Source organism: Physeter macrocephalus, chromosome 11, assembly GCF_002837175.3.
Source record: "Physeter macrocephalus isolate SW-GA chromosome 11, ASM283717v5, whole genome shotgun sequence".
Lineage (NCBI taxonomy): Eukaryota > Metazoa > Chordata > Mammalia > Artiodactyla > Physeteridae > Physeter > Physeter macrocephalus.
Window position 1 is genome coordinate 34,939,413 of NC_041224.1, and position 18,083 is coordinate 34,957,495.

The 18,083-nt window shown below is 37.9% G+C and overlaps 1 protein-coding gene across 6 annotated transcripts in view; it reads left to right on the forward strand.

Moving 5' to 3' along the window:
• LARP4B (La ribonucleoprotein 4B) overlaps positions 1-18,083 on the forward strand; it is an 87,271-nt gene that overhangs the window by 17,142 nt on the left and 52,046 nt on the right. For 5 of the 6 annotated variants that reach the window (XR_003682206.2, XM_055087860.1, XM_055087858.1 and 2 more), the window contains exons 2-3: positions 9,802-9,936; positions 10,567-10,626. Coding sequence is in view for 5 of the 6 variants with exons in the window: in XM_055087860.1 (XP_054943835.1) it covers positions 9,856-9,936; positions 10,567-10,626 (141 nt within the window). In the remaining variant the exon portion in view is untranslated. Of the gene's footprint in view, positions 1-8,303; positions 8,399-9,801; positions 9,937-10,566; positions 10,627-18,083 lie in introns of those variants that run through there. The other variant, XM_055087859.1, reaches the window with a different exon arrangement.

Genomic DNA, 18,083 nt, shown 5'->3' on the forward strand with positions numbered 1-18,083 from the left:
TGTGGCTGCAAATGCAGAAAGAGTATTTGGACAACAGGATAGTAAAACCATATGTATTTGAGTATTACTGACAAAACAAAGCTCTTTGGGGTAAATAGTAGCATATCACTGGTGGGATATATTTTCCTGTTGTGTCCTATAAATACTAAGAAGAAGCATATGGATACCTTTGAGAAACTAAGGATGGTAAGGGAGAGGCACATATATGATCACTGCTGTAAAGAGCAGAGAGGCTGTGGTGCGTGAGGAAGGGAATGAGAAGGGGAATCTAAGGTTGCCTTCAGGAAGGAGGGAGGAGCATTCCAGGCCAGGAGAACAGAATGCAAAGAAAGGTCTGGAAGTGTTCAAGGGTTCAGTGAGTACAGAGCGTGGGGGGAAGTCTGTCCAGACTTCCTGACTTCAGAATGTTTTTAGATTCAGAAAAGAGGCTTTGTATTTGGCACCCATATAGTGGAGAGTTGTCTTATGTGAAATGTGTACCTTTTAAGGTCAACTCATAAAGCAAAAATTGTCCATACCCTTGAAAATTCCCCAGGAAGGTGCCATGTATCATCTCTCCACACTTTACTTTTTATTCTGACATTGAATCAGATCACTTTTTGTTGTAAAGAAAGATGAAGTATTTGGCTTATATTTAGGCACCATGTTTTTTTCTTTTTTTTAACTGCTTATTTTAAGTGCCAAAATCATAATCTGCACATTGGTAGAAAATGAATATTACCATAAAAGGAAAGAAGGAACGAAGAGCAGCTAAGGAAACTATAGGTACATCTGAGGCCCCATCACAGTGGGGCGTGTGCCCGTTAGCGTGGACTGACAGGGTGAGCTGCCTGCACAGGTGCCTGTGACCCAGCTCACTGGACCTGCTAGCCTTGTGGCCTTGACTGCGTGTCCTCTGAACTCAGTTTCCCAGTCTGCTAGGTGGGCGTGAGACCTAACAGAATTAAGGTTAATTTAGTACCATGTAAAGCACTTAGAATAATCGTTGCACAACAGAGATCCAGATGCTGATTCTAATCTAGAGACAAATCATCCATGTTTCCACGTTACCTTTTTGTACTAAGGAAAAGAATTTCATGCTGTTTTAGGAGAATGATATCTTTTTTTTTTTTTTTTTTTTTTTTTTTTTTTGCTGTGTTGGGTCTTTGTTGCTCTGCACGGGCTTTCTTTAGTTGAAGCAAGCCGGGGCTACTCTTCGTTGTGACGCACGGGCTTCTGATTACAGTGGCTTCTCTTGTTGCTGAGCACAGGCTCTAGGCGCATGGGCTTCAGCAGTTGCAGCACGCGGGCTCAGTAGTTGTGGCCCGTGGGCTCTAGAGCGCAGGGTCAGTAGTTGTGCACGGGCTTAGTTGCTCTGGGACATGTGGAATCTTCCCAGACCAGGGATTGAACCCGGGTCCCCTGCATTGGCAGGCGGATTCTTAACCACTGCACCACCAGGGAAGTCCCGAGAATGATATCTTTATTTTGACTGTTTTAGAAATTATCAAATTCTCTGTCCTTATTATTTGAAAACCCATTGAAGTGCGCCAGGCATGTGTTTGAAAATAAGGCTCTTAACCTCTCATTGTTTACTATTTGGGTTGTTTCCACTTTTTGGCTATTATAAATAATGTTGCTATGAATATTTATGTACAAGTTGTGGTGGGGAAATATGTTTTCAGTTCTCTTGGGTGTATACCTAGGGATGCAATTGCTGAGTCATAATGGTAACTCTTTGTTTAACATTTTGAAGCTGCTTACCAAGTGGCTGCGCCCTTTTAAATTCCCACCAGCAATGTATGAACATTCTCATTTCTGCACATCCTTGTCAGCGCTTATTATTATTTGTCATTTTGATTATAGCCATCCCAGTGAGTGTAGAGTGGTATCTCATGTTTCAATTTGCATTTCCCTAATGATTAGTGATGTTAAGCATCTTTTCACCTGCTTATTGGCCATTTGTATATCTTCTTTGGGGAAATGTCAATTTAGACTCTTGGCCCATTTTTAACATATTGTGTCTTAGGTTTGGGAATTCTTTATTCTAGATATGTGTCCCTTATGAGATATATAATTTGCAAATATTTTCTCCCATTCTCCATATTATCTTTTCACTTTCTTGATGGTGTGCTTTGAAGCACAGAAGTTTTAAATTTTGATGAAGACCAGTTTATTTTTTCTTTTGTTGTTTCTGCTTTTGGTGTCCCAGCTAAGAGGCCATTGCCTAGTCCATGCTCATGAAGCTTCACTCTATTTTCTTCTGAGTTTTATAGTTTTAACTCTTATAGGCAGATGTTTGCTTCATTTTGAGGAACCCGGTCCCCCTGCATCGGCAGGCGGACGCGCAACCACTGCGCCACCAGGGAAGCCCCGGTTTGGGAATTCTTTATTCTAGATATGTGTCCCTTATGAGATATATAATTTGCAAATATTTTCTCCCATTCTCCATATTATCTTTTCACTTTCTTGATGGTGTGCTTTGAAGCACAGAAGTTTTAAATTTTGATGAAGACCAGTTTATTTTTTCTTTTGTTGTTTCTGCTTTTGGTGTCCCAGCTAAGAGGCCATTGCCTAGTCCATGCTCATGAAGCTTCACTCTATTTTCTTCTGAGTTTTATAGTTTTAACTCTTATAGGCAGATGTTTGCTTCATTTTGAGTTAATTTTTATATAGAGAGTAAGTTTAGGGGTCCAGCTCCATTCTTTTGCATGTGGACAGTCAGTTGTCCCAGAATCATTTGTTGAAAGGAGTATTTTTTTCCCCATTGAGTGGTCTTGGCACTCTTGAAACTCAGTTGCCTGTAAATATAGGGGTTTATTTCTGGATTCTTAATTCTGTTCCATTGAGCTGTATGTCTGTCTTTTGGCCAGCACCACACTGTTTTGATTTTTATAGCTTTGTAGTAACTTTTGAAATCAGGAAGTATCAGTCTTCCAACTTTGTTCTTTTTTTTTTTTTTTTTTTTTTTTTAAGTTTATGTGGTTGTACCAGGTCTTAGTTGCAGCAGGTCAGGCTCCTCAGTTGCGGCTTGTGGGCTTCTTAGCTGCAGCTCGCTGGCTCCTTAGTTGCAGCATGGGATCTCTTAGTTTCAGTATGCATGTGGGATCTAGTTCCCTGACCAGGGATTGAACCCAGGCCCCTACATTGGGAGCACAGAGCCTCAACCACGGTGCCACCAGGGAAGTCCCTCCAACTTTGTTCTTTCCGAGATTGTTTTGGCTATTGTGCATCCCTTGCATTTCCCTAGGAATTTTAGGATCAGTTCATCAGTTTCTGTAAAAAAGGCAGGTGGGATTTTGATAGAGATTGCATTGACTCTGTGGATTGCTTTGGGGAGTGTTGGCCATAAGAGTAGCATGTCATCCCATCCGTGAACACCAGATACTTGTCCGTGAGAACTAGTTATGTCTTTTATCAGTGGTTCTCAAACCTTGTGGGCTCAGGACCTCATTACACTTTTAAACATTGAAGGTCTCTAAGAGCTTTTGTTTACATGACTATTTCTATCTATATTTATATTAAAAATTAAGACTTTGAAATTTTAAAAATGTATTTTTCTTTAAAAATAACAAACCCCTTGTATGTAATACAAATAACATTGCCTGTGAAAAAACAGCAGTCTTTACCAAAAACAAAAAATAATTTAATGAGGAAAGTGGCATCATTTTATGTTTTTGTGAATATCTTTAATGTCTGATTTAACAGAATCTCGGCTGTAATCTCATCTGCTTCTGCATTTTCTCTGTTAATGATGTGTTACTTTGGTTGAAGTGTAAGAGGGAAAACCTGGCCTCACACAAATATGTGGTTGGGAAGGTGAGTTTTTAATAGTCTTTTCATGTAACCTTGAACTTTGATCTTACACCAGAACTCCACTGAGCTTCTGTGAGGAGAGAATGAGGGTGAAAAAGACATAATATGTCAGTATTCGTTTCAATCTCGTGGCCCCAGAAAGGGCCTTTGGGACCCCTGATGGAGCCCAGACCACACTTTGAGACCCCCTGTCTCAGAGAACAAGACTGATAGTATAATTTCATGAGAAAATGTCGTGATAACTGAATGACAGTTTTATTACCCATATTGACAGACAGCTGGGTCAGTACCTGCTCTTTCTGCAGGAGAGACTTTTCTCCACCCTAAAGGATTAGGTGGGTGGTTGGTAAACGTGGAATCAGCCAGCCGGTGAGTTTTATTAAGTATGTGTGATATATAAATAGTAAGTTATTCCAAAAAATTGAGCCTACAGGAGTGAAACAAAGTGGAACATGATCCTTGAGTTTTAATCTTAATCACACATTGTTAGTCATCTGGTGTCCTTCCTTCCAGTTTCATTTGTTTCATTTTTAAATATTCACAAAGCTCTGTGAATTTTAAAAACATAGTTGTAATTATACTTTCCACAGTTTTATACCCTGCTTTTTTTACTTTATGTAATCTTTGTGAATATTTTTAAATACTTGTAATATATTGCTTTATTTTTTGCTTTTCTGTAGTTAGTTTTTATTTCCCCTTTTTTAACTAAAGCTTCCATGAACATTGTTTATAAAATGGCTTACATATTTTTGAATTGTTTCATTAGTACAGATTTTAAATAGAAGTAAGTATGGGAAGTTTTGGATGTATATTTATACTATATCCTAGTTAGAGTTTTCTTTTTGGTTTTTATTATGGAAATTTTAACCACACAAGTAGGGAGGACATCATAGCAATCCTCCACATACTGTACCCATCATCTAGTTTCAGCTACCATTAACTTGCTGCATTCTTGTATTTCTGTTTCTTCTCTTTCCTTAAACTTATAAAAAAGTTATTAGCATATTTCAAAGCAAATTCCAGATGTGTAATTTCATCTGTAGTCTTTTAGTTTATGTCTTTTAAAAATAAGACATTTAAGAGTAAACAGCCACAGCACCTTCATTGCACTCAACAAAATTAATAATCACCTTTTATCAGCTAGGCAACGTTCACTTAGTCCTGTGAAAAATGTCATTTTAACTTAATTTATTCAAATCTAGATCCAGATACAGTTCTCACATTACATAAGGTTATTTTGGTTAAAGCTTTTGTATTTTGTAGCAATAAAAGTCTCCCTTTTTTTTTTATGTTGTAGATTTGCTGTAGAAATGAGGGCATCTGTCTGTAGTATGCCCCACATTTTGGGTTTAGCTAGTGGCTTTATGTTGGTGTTATTTAACACATAGTGTTCCCAGAATTTCCTTGAAATTGGGAGTTGGATGTAGAGGTTTGATTGAATACAGGTTCTTTTTTTTTGGCAAGAATACTTCATAGATCTGATACTCTTCGTCCCATTAAGAGTGTGATACCTAGTTGTTTGCACGTTAGTGATAAGATTGAAAAGTAGCTTCAGTCCCTCTGAGCCAATCATTATAAGTTCCCCATCAGCTCTTCCCCTAGTTTTAGCAGACATCAACCATCATTTCATTAGATGTTGCAACATTTTGATTTTCTAATTCTGTTATTCACTATCAGGTTTTAATTGTGGTTCCTGTATAGTGAACAGTGTGCCCTGATCTTTGGTTTTGCTGAAATAGTCATCCAGGAAAGGCAGGCTGATGCTTGTTTCCTAGAGTAATCTTCAGAAAAAGAAGTTGGTATCATAACAGCCTCCAGAAGTGACTAGTATAGTGGTAGCGTTTGAACTGTTGTGGATTTTTGTATGTTTGTTTCCATTCTTTCTTTGTGCCCCTCACATTCTCTGTCTTTGGGCATCTGGAGCCCCTCCCTTCCTTTCCTGTTGCTCCTGTGATGTGACCACAGGAGTCTTGGAGCACTTCCTTGCTGTCATGATAAGGTGTTCCAGGTTCATCTCAAATTGAGCAACGTTCTGCAAAAGTGTGGCTGAATGAGGAGGCAAGACTGAGGGGCTGTCACAGGTTGGAGAGACTAGAGAGAAGTGACAGCTCAGTGCCGTGTGGGATCCTAGAGTGGGTTCTGGTGTAGAAGGAGGATACTAGTAGAAAAACTAGTGAAAGCCAAAGAAAATCTATACAATTGACCCTTGAACAACGCAGGAGTTAGGGGCGCTGACTCCCATGCAGTCGAAAACCAGTATGTAACTTGACATGCAGCCCTCCATATCCACAGTTTTGTACCCTGGTATCCTTGGTTCTACATTTTGGATTCAACCAACCACAGATCCAGATCGTGTAGTCCTCTAGTACGTTTTATTGAAAAAAGTCTGCATATAAGTGGGCCCACACACCTTAACCCTCGTGGTTCAAGGGCCAACTGTAGTTTTAAAAGTTACGTTTACAATAAATAAAAAAAGATTATGTAGATCTTACCTAGCTTATTTGATTTTATGTTTGTATTTCCTTTTATGCTAAAAATGAATACTTAACGTAATTCTTATTTACCTTATCGTATTACGGTGTGTATATGTGTGTACATAATATGTAAAATAGTTTCAAAATAATACCAACATTTACCCCAAAGAACAAGCCTACTGAGTGCATTTTAAGATTTCTTGGTGAATTTTTAGGATTTTGTGTGCAAATACTGTCTTTTAATATCACTTAGAATAATTCTTCTGTGGATATTTATGCCACCCACTTGATATACAGTTACGTTTATTTGAAATTGATTTATATTTTTTTAAGGATTTCTTTGAGTGTCCCAAAAGACCTAAATAAATATTGAATTATGAAACAAACATTTCGGGTATACGTGAAAAGAATTGTTTACAAACAGAACTAAGAGAACTATACTCTCCCAAGTAGTTAATAAGGTTAATAAAAATTTTTGAGGTGGAGCTTTGACAGATGGAATTAACCAGGTCTGCTAGCAGAGAGACCACTAAGTAGGCAGGTGGGCCCTCTGATTTCATCTCTTTGTTTTTTCATGTAAAGAGAAAATGAAATCAGATCAGGAAAATGACTTCTTTTGTTCAGCTCCTTAAAGCTTTGTGAAAGCTGCCTCTGACCACTATCAGGTTGTCACATTACTAGGTCTTATGCCAGGAAATATTTTGCTTTGACAGTAGATCTATTCCCCCCTTGCCTATTTGTCTTCACAACCTAGAGACCTACCTTTATGCCAAGAAACAATAGTTTGTATAGTGGTCTTAAAATAGTTTTGGTTTCTTGAACAAGTAATGAAAAAGTTATTTTGTTATTTATTGGAACTGTTGTCAATCATATTCATCATCATATCATACTCATACTCTTAAGTCTTATTTCAGATTCAGATATTTGATAATAAAGTTAATTTTAATGCAAATTTTAATGCTTTGTATCTCTGTACAGCTTGCTTAATGAGGTGCATATCAGTATCTCCTTCTGTCGGCAACTTTTCCAGTTGTTGGACTTTTTTTTTTCTCATTGGTTATCTATTTTATACATATTAGTGTATATATGTCAATCCTAATCTCCCAATTCATCCCACCTCCACCCCACCACCACTCCCCGCTTTCCCCACATATATATGTTAATATACGATATTCATTTTTCTCTTTCTGACTTAGTTCACTCTGTATGACCATCTCTAGGTCCATCCACGTCTCTACAAATGACCCAGTTTTGTTCCTTTTTATGGCTGAGTAATATTCCATTGTATATATGTACCACATGTTCTTTATTCATTCATCTATCGATGGGCATTTAGGTTTCTTCCATGACCTGGCTATTGTAAATAGTGCTGCAGTTAGCATTAGGGTGCTTGTGTCTTTTTGAATTATGGGTTTATTCTGTTGGCAACTTTTCCAGTTGTTGGACTTTTTTTTTTTTTTTTAAATGTGTGTCAGGTCAGTAATAAAGAGATATAGTCATGTGATGTAAAGATTACTTGTTTATAGATAGGATGCATGGGTCAGATCAGGACCACGGTTCTGTTGTATAAGCTACTGCCATGGCTACCTTTTTAACCTTTTATTATACAGCATTTCAAACATACAAAAGTAGACAGGGTCAAATCATGAACCCTCATTCTCCTCTTTTGGGAAGAACAGTTGTGAACCCCCATGTCTCTGCCCCACATCATGGTGTTTCCCCTGTAAGTATTTCAATATGCAGCTCTGAAAGGTAGGCTCACTTTTATTATTATTATTATTATTAAACATAACCACAAGATCACATCTAAGAAAATACAGGAATTCTTTAATACTGTCAAATATCCCATCACTATTGCTTCCCTGATTGTCTCTGGTTTCAGTTTATTTGAATCAGATAAAGCCATATAAACAAAATAAAGCCATAGTTTGGCCAGTATGTGTATCTTGTCTCCTTTTGTGTTGAAGAAACCAAGGCTGCTTGTCCAGGAATTGTGAGCTTCACGGAACCCCTTGGCATTCCTCTGTGCTTGTGTTTGCTGCAAGTTTGTAATAAGATCACGTCCTGGGTTTGTTGTTCGTTTTGCAAGACTACTCCCTATCTGGTAGTGATGCTGTTTCTATTATAAGGTACATAATTTCTGACTGTCTGAAAAAATATAGGTAGTATACATAATAAAGGACTCTTGTAGTTGATTTTTTTTCTCTTTTGGGTATCATATCTTGTTTTCAACCAAACTTTTTTTCCTTTGGTAATCTTAAAAATCAAGTTAATAGTGGTAAAATGCATCTACACCCCATTCTGTGACTGTCAGTCTGGGTACCAATCTATATTTTCTGGATTTTACAATTTAACACATTGCAGATGATTACAGTTTAACATATTAGTCATTCATCCTACATTGTGGAAAACATTGATCTCTGAAACTGATTTAATTTGTTTCAAGCATTTCTCCTCTGTTAGTAGTTTACATTTCCAAACGTGTCTTATAGCATTTCAGTGATTTTGTGCTTTTGTGGTTGATGATATACATTTGACAATAGGACGAGATCACCTTTGACAATCAGACTATTTCATTATCAAGGGTTTTGAGAATTTATCATAAGCAGGTTATTGAGAATAAGGAGTGCCATAATAGAAACTAAAAACCTACATGGTTACCTGGTGAGACAAGAACAGTTAGCTTTTAAATTTCTTTATCTGGCACTTGGATACTATGTGTTTTCAGAAGCAGCCTGAAAAATCTGGGTTAAATCAACTTCTTTATCTTGTGAGGCAATGTAGTTTACAGTGAAAAGAGGGAACGCCTGAAGCCACACCTGGATGTCTGAGAATCCTGGTTCTGATACTCATAATATGAAATCATGAAAACTATTATCCCTCCTGAGCCAGAGTTACTTCATAAGCCATTTGGGAAAATCAAATGAGATACTGTATGTGAAGTTCATTGTCCAGCTTCTGAGCTGAGTGAATGCTTTGCAGAGGCTGCTTTGCATACTTGTGCCCTGTTTAGACTGTTTTTGGTTTCTTTGGTTCAGAATTGTGAAGGGATTCCTTTTAAATGAATTATTGTTTATTTCTCCTGACAGCTGTTTTCCTGGAACAGAATGAAATTAATGGGGCTGGCCAAAAACCATGTATATGTGTGTATAGATATATATATATATATATATATATTTGGGATTCATCAATCCCAAATTGGAGTTCCATTAATTTTGTAGTTTTCTGTTTTTAAAAAATAACTTTCTGAACATGAGTGGGTTTGGATATGTTAGCATTTAGTTTCTAAGTCTTAGGATATTATCATGGTTACCAAATTAGTGTGAAGAAGAAACTTATTAAAAAACAAGTTTTATTTCTTGGGTGCGTAAGGTGGAAATTATAGGCAAATTTCTTTAAACTACTTAGACTCCAGAGGGATAAACGTATGTCCTGGAAAACTTGAAGATTTTAAAACTGCTTAGTAATATCATTTTAGAATTAATTACACTCTGCACCTCAAGTTACCAATTTACTGTCTGTTGTTTTATAGCATCCTACGGCTAGCATTAAACTTCTCCCAGTGGAGCCACAAAGTAAACAGCTCATGACTTCTGATCAGGACGCTAAGGTCGTGGCTGAACCTCAGGGCCAGCGAGTCCAGGAAGGCAAAGACAGCGCTCATCTGGTGAGTGGGCGTCCAAGGCCAGCATTGGCCTGGTGTACCTCTCTTCTCTTCTGATAACAGATCCTACAGTACACTCGCATATCTATGGTGAAATACAGGTGTTATATTCTGAGTAAACTTAGGGGTTGCTTAGTAGAGGAAATTAGAGGTTTCAAAGTGATAGAGAAAACAAATGTCATTTATAGCTCTGTATACTTAAAGCTTTGGATTTAAAATCACCAAGAAAAATGCAGTGATTTGTAAATAGTTTAATAACATTATAGTCATTGTAATGGTATTTATTTAAAGAGTTAATTAGAATTATGTAAGTTTTTAATTTTGAGTGCATTTGTTTATTGTAAGATTTTATCATGTCAAGCAATAATATTTAAAGTTTCTAAATGACATTGGAAAAAGTAGGTTTTCTTAATTTTCCCTGTGGACCGACAAGGAATTTTACTTACAGTGTTCAGTCAAAATTTCAAAATATTTTCAATTTCAAGGCTCCTACATCATTTTGAATATCTCGTTGAATTTGTCATGTAAAAATTTGCTTTTCTCAGTGGGTTTTGTTTTGCTAAATTACTATGGTTTGAAAATATGTTTCTTTACACTGTTGTGATGGTGTGTTTGGTGTTTTCAATTTTACAGATGAATGGTCCCATATCTCAAACCACTTCTCAGACAAGCTCCATCCCAGCTTTGAGTCAGGTAATTCAGTTCAGAGATTAATCACAGCTGAGGCTCACAGATATTGCCTTACAACAAATATTAATTGTAAAAAAATTAGAAAATGTCAGTGTTCCCCAAAAAGAGAGTGGGGGGAACCACCACCTGGGTACATTATATGTCAGTACTGTATATCCTTTTCTGGCTTGTGTGTGTGTGTATGTGTATAGTTCTACAGACAACAGTGTGCCATGTGTATTAATTTAATTTCATGTATTCCTCACAGTGTTTTTAATGGTTCACTGATCATCTATTATATGTATATGATTAACTTTACATTTTAATAGCCTGTGTTCCTTAAAGCACAAAAGTGATAGTAAGCTTTTACTAAGAAAATTGATTTCACATTTTAGCTGTGATTAATGAAAGAATAAGGAAATAGAGATCCACTGGTTTTTAAATCCTGCTTTACACCGTTTGCATTTGCATATGTCAGGTGCATTTGGAGTCAGGCGCATTTAGCTTGGCAGTCCTCTAAGTGATCTCATAAATCCTACAAAATTTTAAAAGTAAGTCTTTTTTTAAAAGTAAAAGTAAATTTTTAAAAGTAAACTTACTCAATTTATAGTCAACCTTATCTACACCCCGAAAATATAAGCAGCTCATGTAGAAATTAAAGGCAGGGATTGGATTGTTGATGTTGGTTTTTTTTTTAATAAATAAATTTATTTATTTATCTATCTATATTTATTTATTTATTTATTTTTGGCTGCATTGGGTCTTCATTGCTGCGTGCAGGCTTTCTCTGGTTGTGGTGAGCGGGGGCTACTCTTCGTTGCGGTGAGCGGGCTTCTCACTGCGGTGGCTTCTTTTGTTGCAGAGCACGGGCTCCAGGCACGTGGGCTTCAGTAGTTGTGGCTCACGGGCTCTAGAGCACAGGCTCAGTAGTTGTGGTGCACGGGCTTAGTTGCTCCGCGGCATGTGAGATCTTCCCGGACCAGGGCTCAAACCCGTGTCCCCTGCATTGGCAGGCAGATTCTTAACCACTGTGCCACCAGGGAAGTCCCTGTTGATCTATTTTTAGTAAGGCAGAATTTTAAAAAATGAGGGACCACCTCCAAACTACTTTGTTTCATTGTTGTTATTCTATTATGTATGTAGGATTTTTTTGCATATTGTACTTTACATTGATTTTTTTAAGTGAATTTTATAGTATTTTAAGTACTTCAAAATCCAAATATAAGACTTATACAGAAATCATTGATGGATTAAAATAATTGTTTTCAGATCAAATCTCCCTCTTCCTCTTGGTTGATTTGCGGTCCAGTATAATATTCAAACATCTTTTTTTTTTTTTTTGTGGTATGCGGGCCTCCCCCTGCCGTGGCCTCTCCCGTCGCGGAGCACAGGCTCCGGACGCGCAGGCCCAGCGGCCATGGCCCACGGGCCCAGCCGCTCCGCGGCATGTGGGATCCTCCCAGACCGGGGTGCGAACCCGGTTCCCCTGCATCGGCAGGCGGACACGCAACCACCGCGCCACCAGGGAAGCCCCATCAAACGTCTTTAAAACATATTTCAGGGCATAAAACTAGATATTTGGATTCTATGGGTGGGTTTTGGTTTGGTGTTTCTTTGCTTGCTTTTTAAAATTACTTTGTGGAAAACAACTGAGAAAGACTTGTGTGGAAAAGAAGTGTAACACTTTAGCCAGAATTCAGTATTTCATCTCTATGGCGAAATAATTTGCAACTAGTACTGCCTACACTTGCTTTGTCATTTTAAAGGGTCAAGGTACTACAATCGAATATTATATGACTAGTTCTTGGTGCAATCCTGCAACCCAGTACCCCTGGAGTCTCTTGGGCAGAACACATCTCTGACACCTAGTATTGTAAATTGTGCATATACTGTTTATCGGTTTTTCAAGTTGCTGCACACTTTAGGTTTTCATAGGATCATTAAATACTAGAGCTGGAAGGGACCATAAGAGACCATCTGGGCTCACAACGTGTGTGTTCTGTAAAACTTTAAAACAAACTTGGATTTTATAGAAAATAAAAGTCTTGTTAAAGAGTATATACATTTTTATGAAGTTGTAATCAATATGTATATATTTCACCTCATGCTTTCCCCCATAGCAGATTTCATCTATATATCCCCTTGTACTTGCCCTGTAGTATTTTCTTTATGTTGATTTGCCGTCACTGCCGTCACTTCCGTCACTTCTTTAGCTGTTGGATTTTGGGTACATTTATTTAACTTGTTTCTCTTTTTCCTGCTATTATAAATGGCATTGCTTTGAACATTTTTCTAACGGGCATTATCATGATGCACCTAAGTGTGTGGATGGCATAGTTGGTGTGGTGGCTCTGAGTGCTGATCCTCAGTGGTCTGCGGTTGTATGACTGCAAGGTGAATGTGCTTAGCAGTCTAATTTAGGAACCATTCTCTTTAAGGTTTAGTGTTCCCCCCAAAGTTGGATGCATGGTAATTAGGTGGAGAATGGCCATAGTGATCCCAAAATAAATGTCTGGATAATTCAGGAGCAGGTTTGCATTTATCCATTGGTAATATCAATTGTTTATTATACAGTTCCCTGCTCCCTCCCCCCATAAAATACTACGCTTATTGAGTAGTAACTATTTACAAGTTTAGCCAATCAGTGAGTGCCAAAAAGTGATCTTAGCTGGGGGAAACTGAGACCCAGAGAGGCTTAAGTAATTTCCCCAAGATTGCTCAGCTGTCCAGGATTTGAACCTAGGCAACCTGGCTTCAGAGCCAACTCGAGAAGAGAACTTCCTCTTTGGCATCTGTTATTTCCTTTAGAAACAGAAACAAGTAGAAGGTAATACCAGAGACAAAACCTAGGTCTTGTCAGCCATTTGGGGACTATCTGCATTGGCTCTAAGTGGTTGAAATTAATTTGGGATAGAGCTAGAGGATTTTAGGTGGGGAATAGCATGACTTATATTTTAAGAAGATTATTTTGACCTTATTATATTAATAGAATGTATTGTAGTGAGCCAAGTATAGAAGCAAAGAAACCAAATTAAAAAGCTGTTAAGTAAGGTGAGAAATGATGGTGGCTTAGACTAAGAATGAATGGATTTCAGATTTACTCTGGAGGTGGATTCGATGGCACCATTTATGGATTGGATTTAAGGGTTAGGGTGAGGGAAAAGTAAATCAAGGATAGTTGAGCAACTTAATGGATGGTGGTTTCATTTATTTTGAGATGGAAGAAACTGGAGAAGGAAAGGTTTGTGGAGGGAAAATCCACCTGGTATAAATTTAAGTGAGCAGTGAAGTGGGTCATCAGTGCCAGTTGGACCTGATTAGAGGGGTTAGGGCCTGAGATGTAAATCTGGAATAAACAAATAGATTTTTTATTATACAGAAAAGAATATTAAAGCTACTATTGTTTATGTGGATTAGGTAACTGAGTTACCTAAAATTAAAAATTACAATTAAAAAGCAACTGAGCTGCCATTTAGAATAAAATCAACTCTAATACTTTTTTTCCTTCTGTAATGTTTTTGCACATCTTAGAAGTTTTATGTCCTTCAAGGGCATTCTCAGTTATAACTGTTAGCTTCACTGATTCATCTTTTTCATAGTCACCTGTATTACTTCCTTATATGTATATTTGATTAAAATTTATTTAATAAATTATGTTCTGTGTTATTTTTTAAATGTTTCAAATGTGTATGCTTTGTCATGGGAGTTTTAAGACCCATTCAGGCAGGAACTATGTAATGTAGCTCGTTGACAGTTCTCTGCAAGTCATACTTTGTTTAAATTGAAAAGAAATTTTGTTAACATCAACATGGCATAATTGATAATTTAGTCATTCATCCTAAAAACTTACCTTTGTGTATATCATATGTATATCTTTGTGGTACCATGGGGATTACATATAACATCCAGAAGTTATAACTATCTAATTTAAATTGCCTACTAATAACCTCAGTAGCATGCAGCAACTCTTTTCCTATAAAGTTCTAACCCCCCCAACCCCATTTCTGGTGTCACAAATTATCTTATTATTATGTGCCCAATACCATAGATTTATGCTTGTTTTTATGCATTTGCCTTTTAAATTCTTTGGGTTTTGTTTATCTGCTAATGTCCTTTCCCAGGGAATGTCCCTCCTTTAAAAATTCCAGGGAATGTCAAAAATGAAGCAAATGTCCTTTTTTTTTTTTTTTTTTTTTTTTTTTGCGGTACGCGGGCCTCTCACTGCTGTGGCCCCTCCCGTCATGGAGCACAGGCTCCGGACGCGCAGGCCCAGCGGCCATGGCTCACGGGCCCAGCCGCTCCGCGGCATGCGGGTTCCTCCTGGACCGGGGCACGAACCCACGTCCCCTGCATCGGCAGGCAGACCCTCAATCACTGTGCCACCAGGGAAGCCCATGTCCTTCATTTTTGAAGGACAGTTTTGGTGGATAAAGAATTCTCAATTTTTTTCTTTCAGCACTTTCCCTTCATCTCGCTGCCTTCTAGCCTGCAAGGTTTCTAATGATAAATTGGTTGATAATCTTATTGAGGATCTCTTGTACTTGATGAGCCATTTTTCTCTTGCTGCTTTTAAGCTTCTTTCTTTGTCTTTTGACAGTTTAATTGTAATGTGTCTTGGTATAGGTCTCTTTGGGTTTATCCTACTTGAAGTTTGTGGTGATTTGTAAATTCATGGATTTCATCAAATTTGGGAAATTTTTGGCCATTATTTCTTCAAATATTCTCTCTTACCCTTCCTCTCTTCTCATCCTGGGACTCCCACAATGTGTACGTTAATTGTCCTGTCTTCAAATTTGCTGATTCTTTCTTCTGCCTGTCCAAGTCTACTGTTGTGCCCCTCTAGTGAAATTTTCAATTCAGTTATTGTACTGCTCAGCTCCGAAATATTTGTTTGGTTCTTTTTTACAGTTCCTATCTCATTGTTGATATTCTCATTTCGTTCACGTATTGTTTTCCTGATTAACTTTAGTTCCTTGTTCATGTCTTTTCCTTAGCTCTTTGAGCATATTTAAGATGATTGTTTAAAGTCTTCATCTAGTAAGTCTCATGTTTTAGCTTTCTCAGGGACAGTTGATTTTGTTCCTTTGAATGAGCTGTGTTTTCCTGTTTCTTTGTATGCCTTGTGATTTTGTTGTTGAAAACTGGGCATTTGATTACATTTGTAATGTGGTAACTTTGAACATCATCAGATTTGCTTCTTACCCAGGGTTTACTGTTTGTTGTCACTGTTCTTGAAGGCTATAGTAGTCTCATGGTTTTGAGACTTTTCCAAGCTATTTTTGTAAAGACTGTTCCTTGTCGTGTATTCAGTGATGTCTCTGTTCCTTTTGCTTGTGTTCAACTGATATTTTGACAGAGATTTCCTTGAATGTCGTGAGTTGAAGCAGACAGTCAGTCCAGCACTGCCCTGCCTGGTGGCCCCCTCCTGCCCCAACCCTCCCCGCAGTGAGAGGGAGTAGAGCTGCCTCTCCCAATCTTTGTAGACTGCCTTTGTGCTGAGACAGTCCCTCACTGAGTAGCTCAACTTCCTTGGAGACTAGGGATCAGCCTGAAGTGAAAGCTGAAGGTCTTCTCAGGATGTTTTTGAGCACACATCTTGCCTGGGTGTAGCTTTCTGAATTCCCCATGTACGTGGCTGCTTTTGAATGTCCTATTTTACCGAACCACTCCAGGTTCTTCTAGGGGCTTTAGGTGGTTCTTGCGTGTCTCCACGTGTCATCTTCTGCCCTGACATGTGTGGGTTTGTAGCCACCTTATAGCTTTTATGAGCAGTGCCTGACACTTTCCCCCAACCCTTTTTTTTTTGGCTGCACTGTGCAGTTTGCAGGATCATAGTTCCCTGACCAGGGATCGAAGCTGGGCCCCAGCAGTGAAAGCATCGAGTCCTAACCACTGGTCTGCCAGGGAATTCCCCATTTTTCCCATTTGTGTTCTGAGTATGTGAGATAAGAGAGGCAAGTCAGTCCTTTAGGTAGCCTCCAGCTAAGACAGAACAGATGGACACACTAATTTGCAAGTAAGGTTTACCCTGCTCCCTCTGGCTCCTGGAGGGGATCTGGGACCTGGGCTGCTGCCACCCCAGACCAAGGTCACACCACACCACAAAACATTCCTGCCATGTCGAGCACAGCCTTTTCTTGATTGTTTCTTTGCTTACTTGCTGTAAACTGTGATTGTTTTTCAGAGCTCCTACAAAGTGTGTTCAGAAACTTCTGGTTTTTTCATGATATTTCTGTGAAGGAATGAGAGCCTGGAGCTTCCTAGTTCACCAGTTTGCTTGACCTCTCATAACCTTTTTTTTTGCTTTTCTCAATCCTACACTGGCATAATTCATTTTTTATGTTTATATTATTGAAGTACAGTTGATTTACAATATTGTGTTAGTTTCAGATATATAGCAAAGTGATTCAGTTATACATATGTATGTATATATATTCTTTTTTCCATCCTTTTCCATTATAGTTTATTATGAGATATTGAATATAGTTCCCTATGCTATACAGTAAAACCTGTTGTTTATCTGTTTGATATATGGCAGTGTGCATCTGTTAATCCCATACTCCCAATTTATCCCTCCCCACCTTTCCCCTTTGGTAACCATAAGTTTGTTTTCTATGTCTGTGAGTCTATTTCTGTTTTGTAAAATAAGTTCATGTGTATCATATTTTGGATCCCACATATAAATGATGTATTTGTCTCTCTCTGACTTCTTCACTTAGTATGGTAATCTCTAGGTCCATCCATGTTGCTGCAAATGGCATTATTCCGTTCTTTTTTATGGCTGAGTAGTATTCCATTTTATATATATATATATATATATATATATATATATATGTATATATACCACATCTTCTTATCTGTTCATCTGTCAGTAGATAATTAGGTTGATTCCATATCTTGGCTATTGTAAATAGTGCCACTTGGGGTGTGTGTGTGTCTTTTCAAATTAGAGCTTTTATCTTTTCCAGTTATATGCCCAGGAGTGAGATTACTGGATCATATGGTAACTCTATTTTTAGTTTTTTGAGAAACCTCCATACTGTTTTCCAGAAGTTGCACCAATTTACATTCCCACCAACAATGTAGGAGCGTTCCCTTTTCTCCACACCCTCTCCAGCATTTATTATTTGTAGGCTTTTCGATGATGGCCATTTTGACCGGTGTGAGGTGATACCTAATTGTAGTTTTGCATGTGCCTGTTGGCCCTCTGTATGTCTTCTTTGGAGAAATGTCTATTTAGATCTTCTGCCAAGTTTTTGATTGGGCTGTTTGTTTTTTTGTTACTGAGGTGTAGGAGCTGTTTCTGTATTTTGGAAATTAAGCCCTTGTCAATTGCATCATTTGCAAATATTTTCTCCCAGTCTGTAGGTTGTGTTTTTGTTTTGTTTATGGTTTCCTTTGCTGTGCAAAAACTTTTAAGTTTGATTAGGTCCCATTTGTTTGTTTTTGCTTTTATTTCTTTTGCCTTGGGAGACCAACCT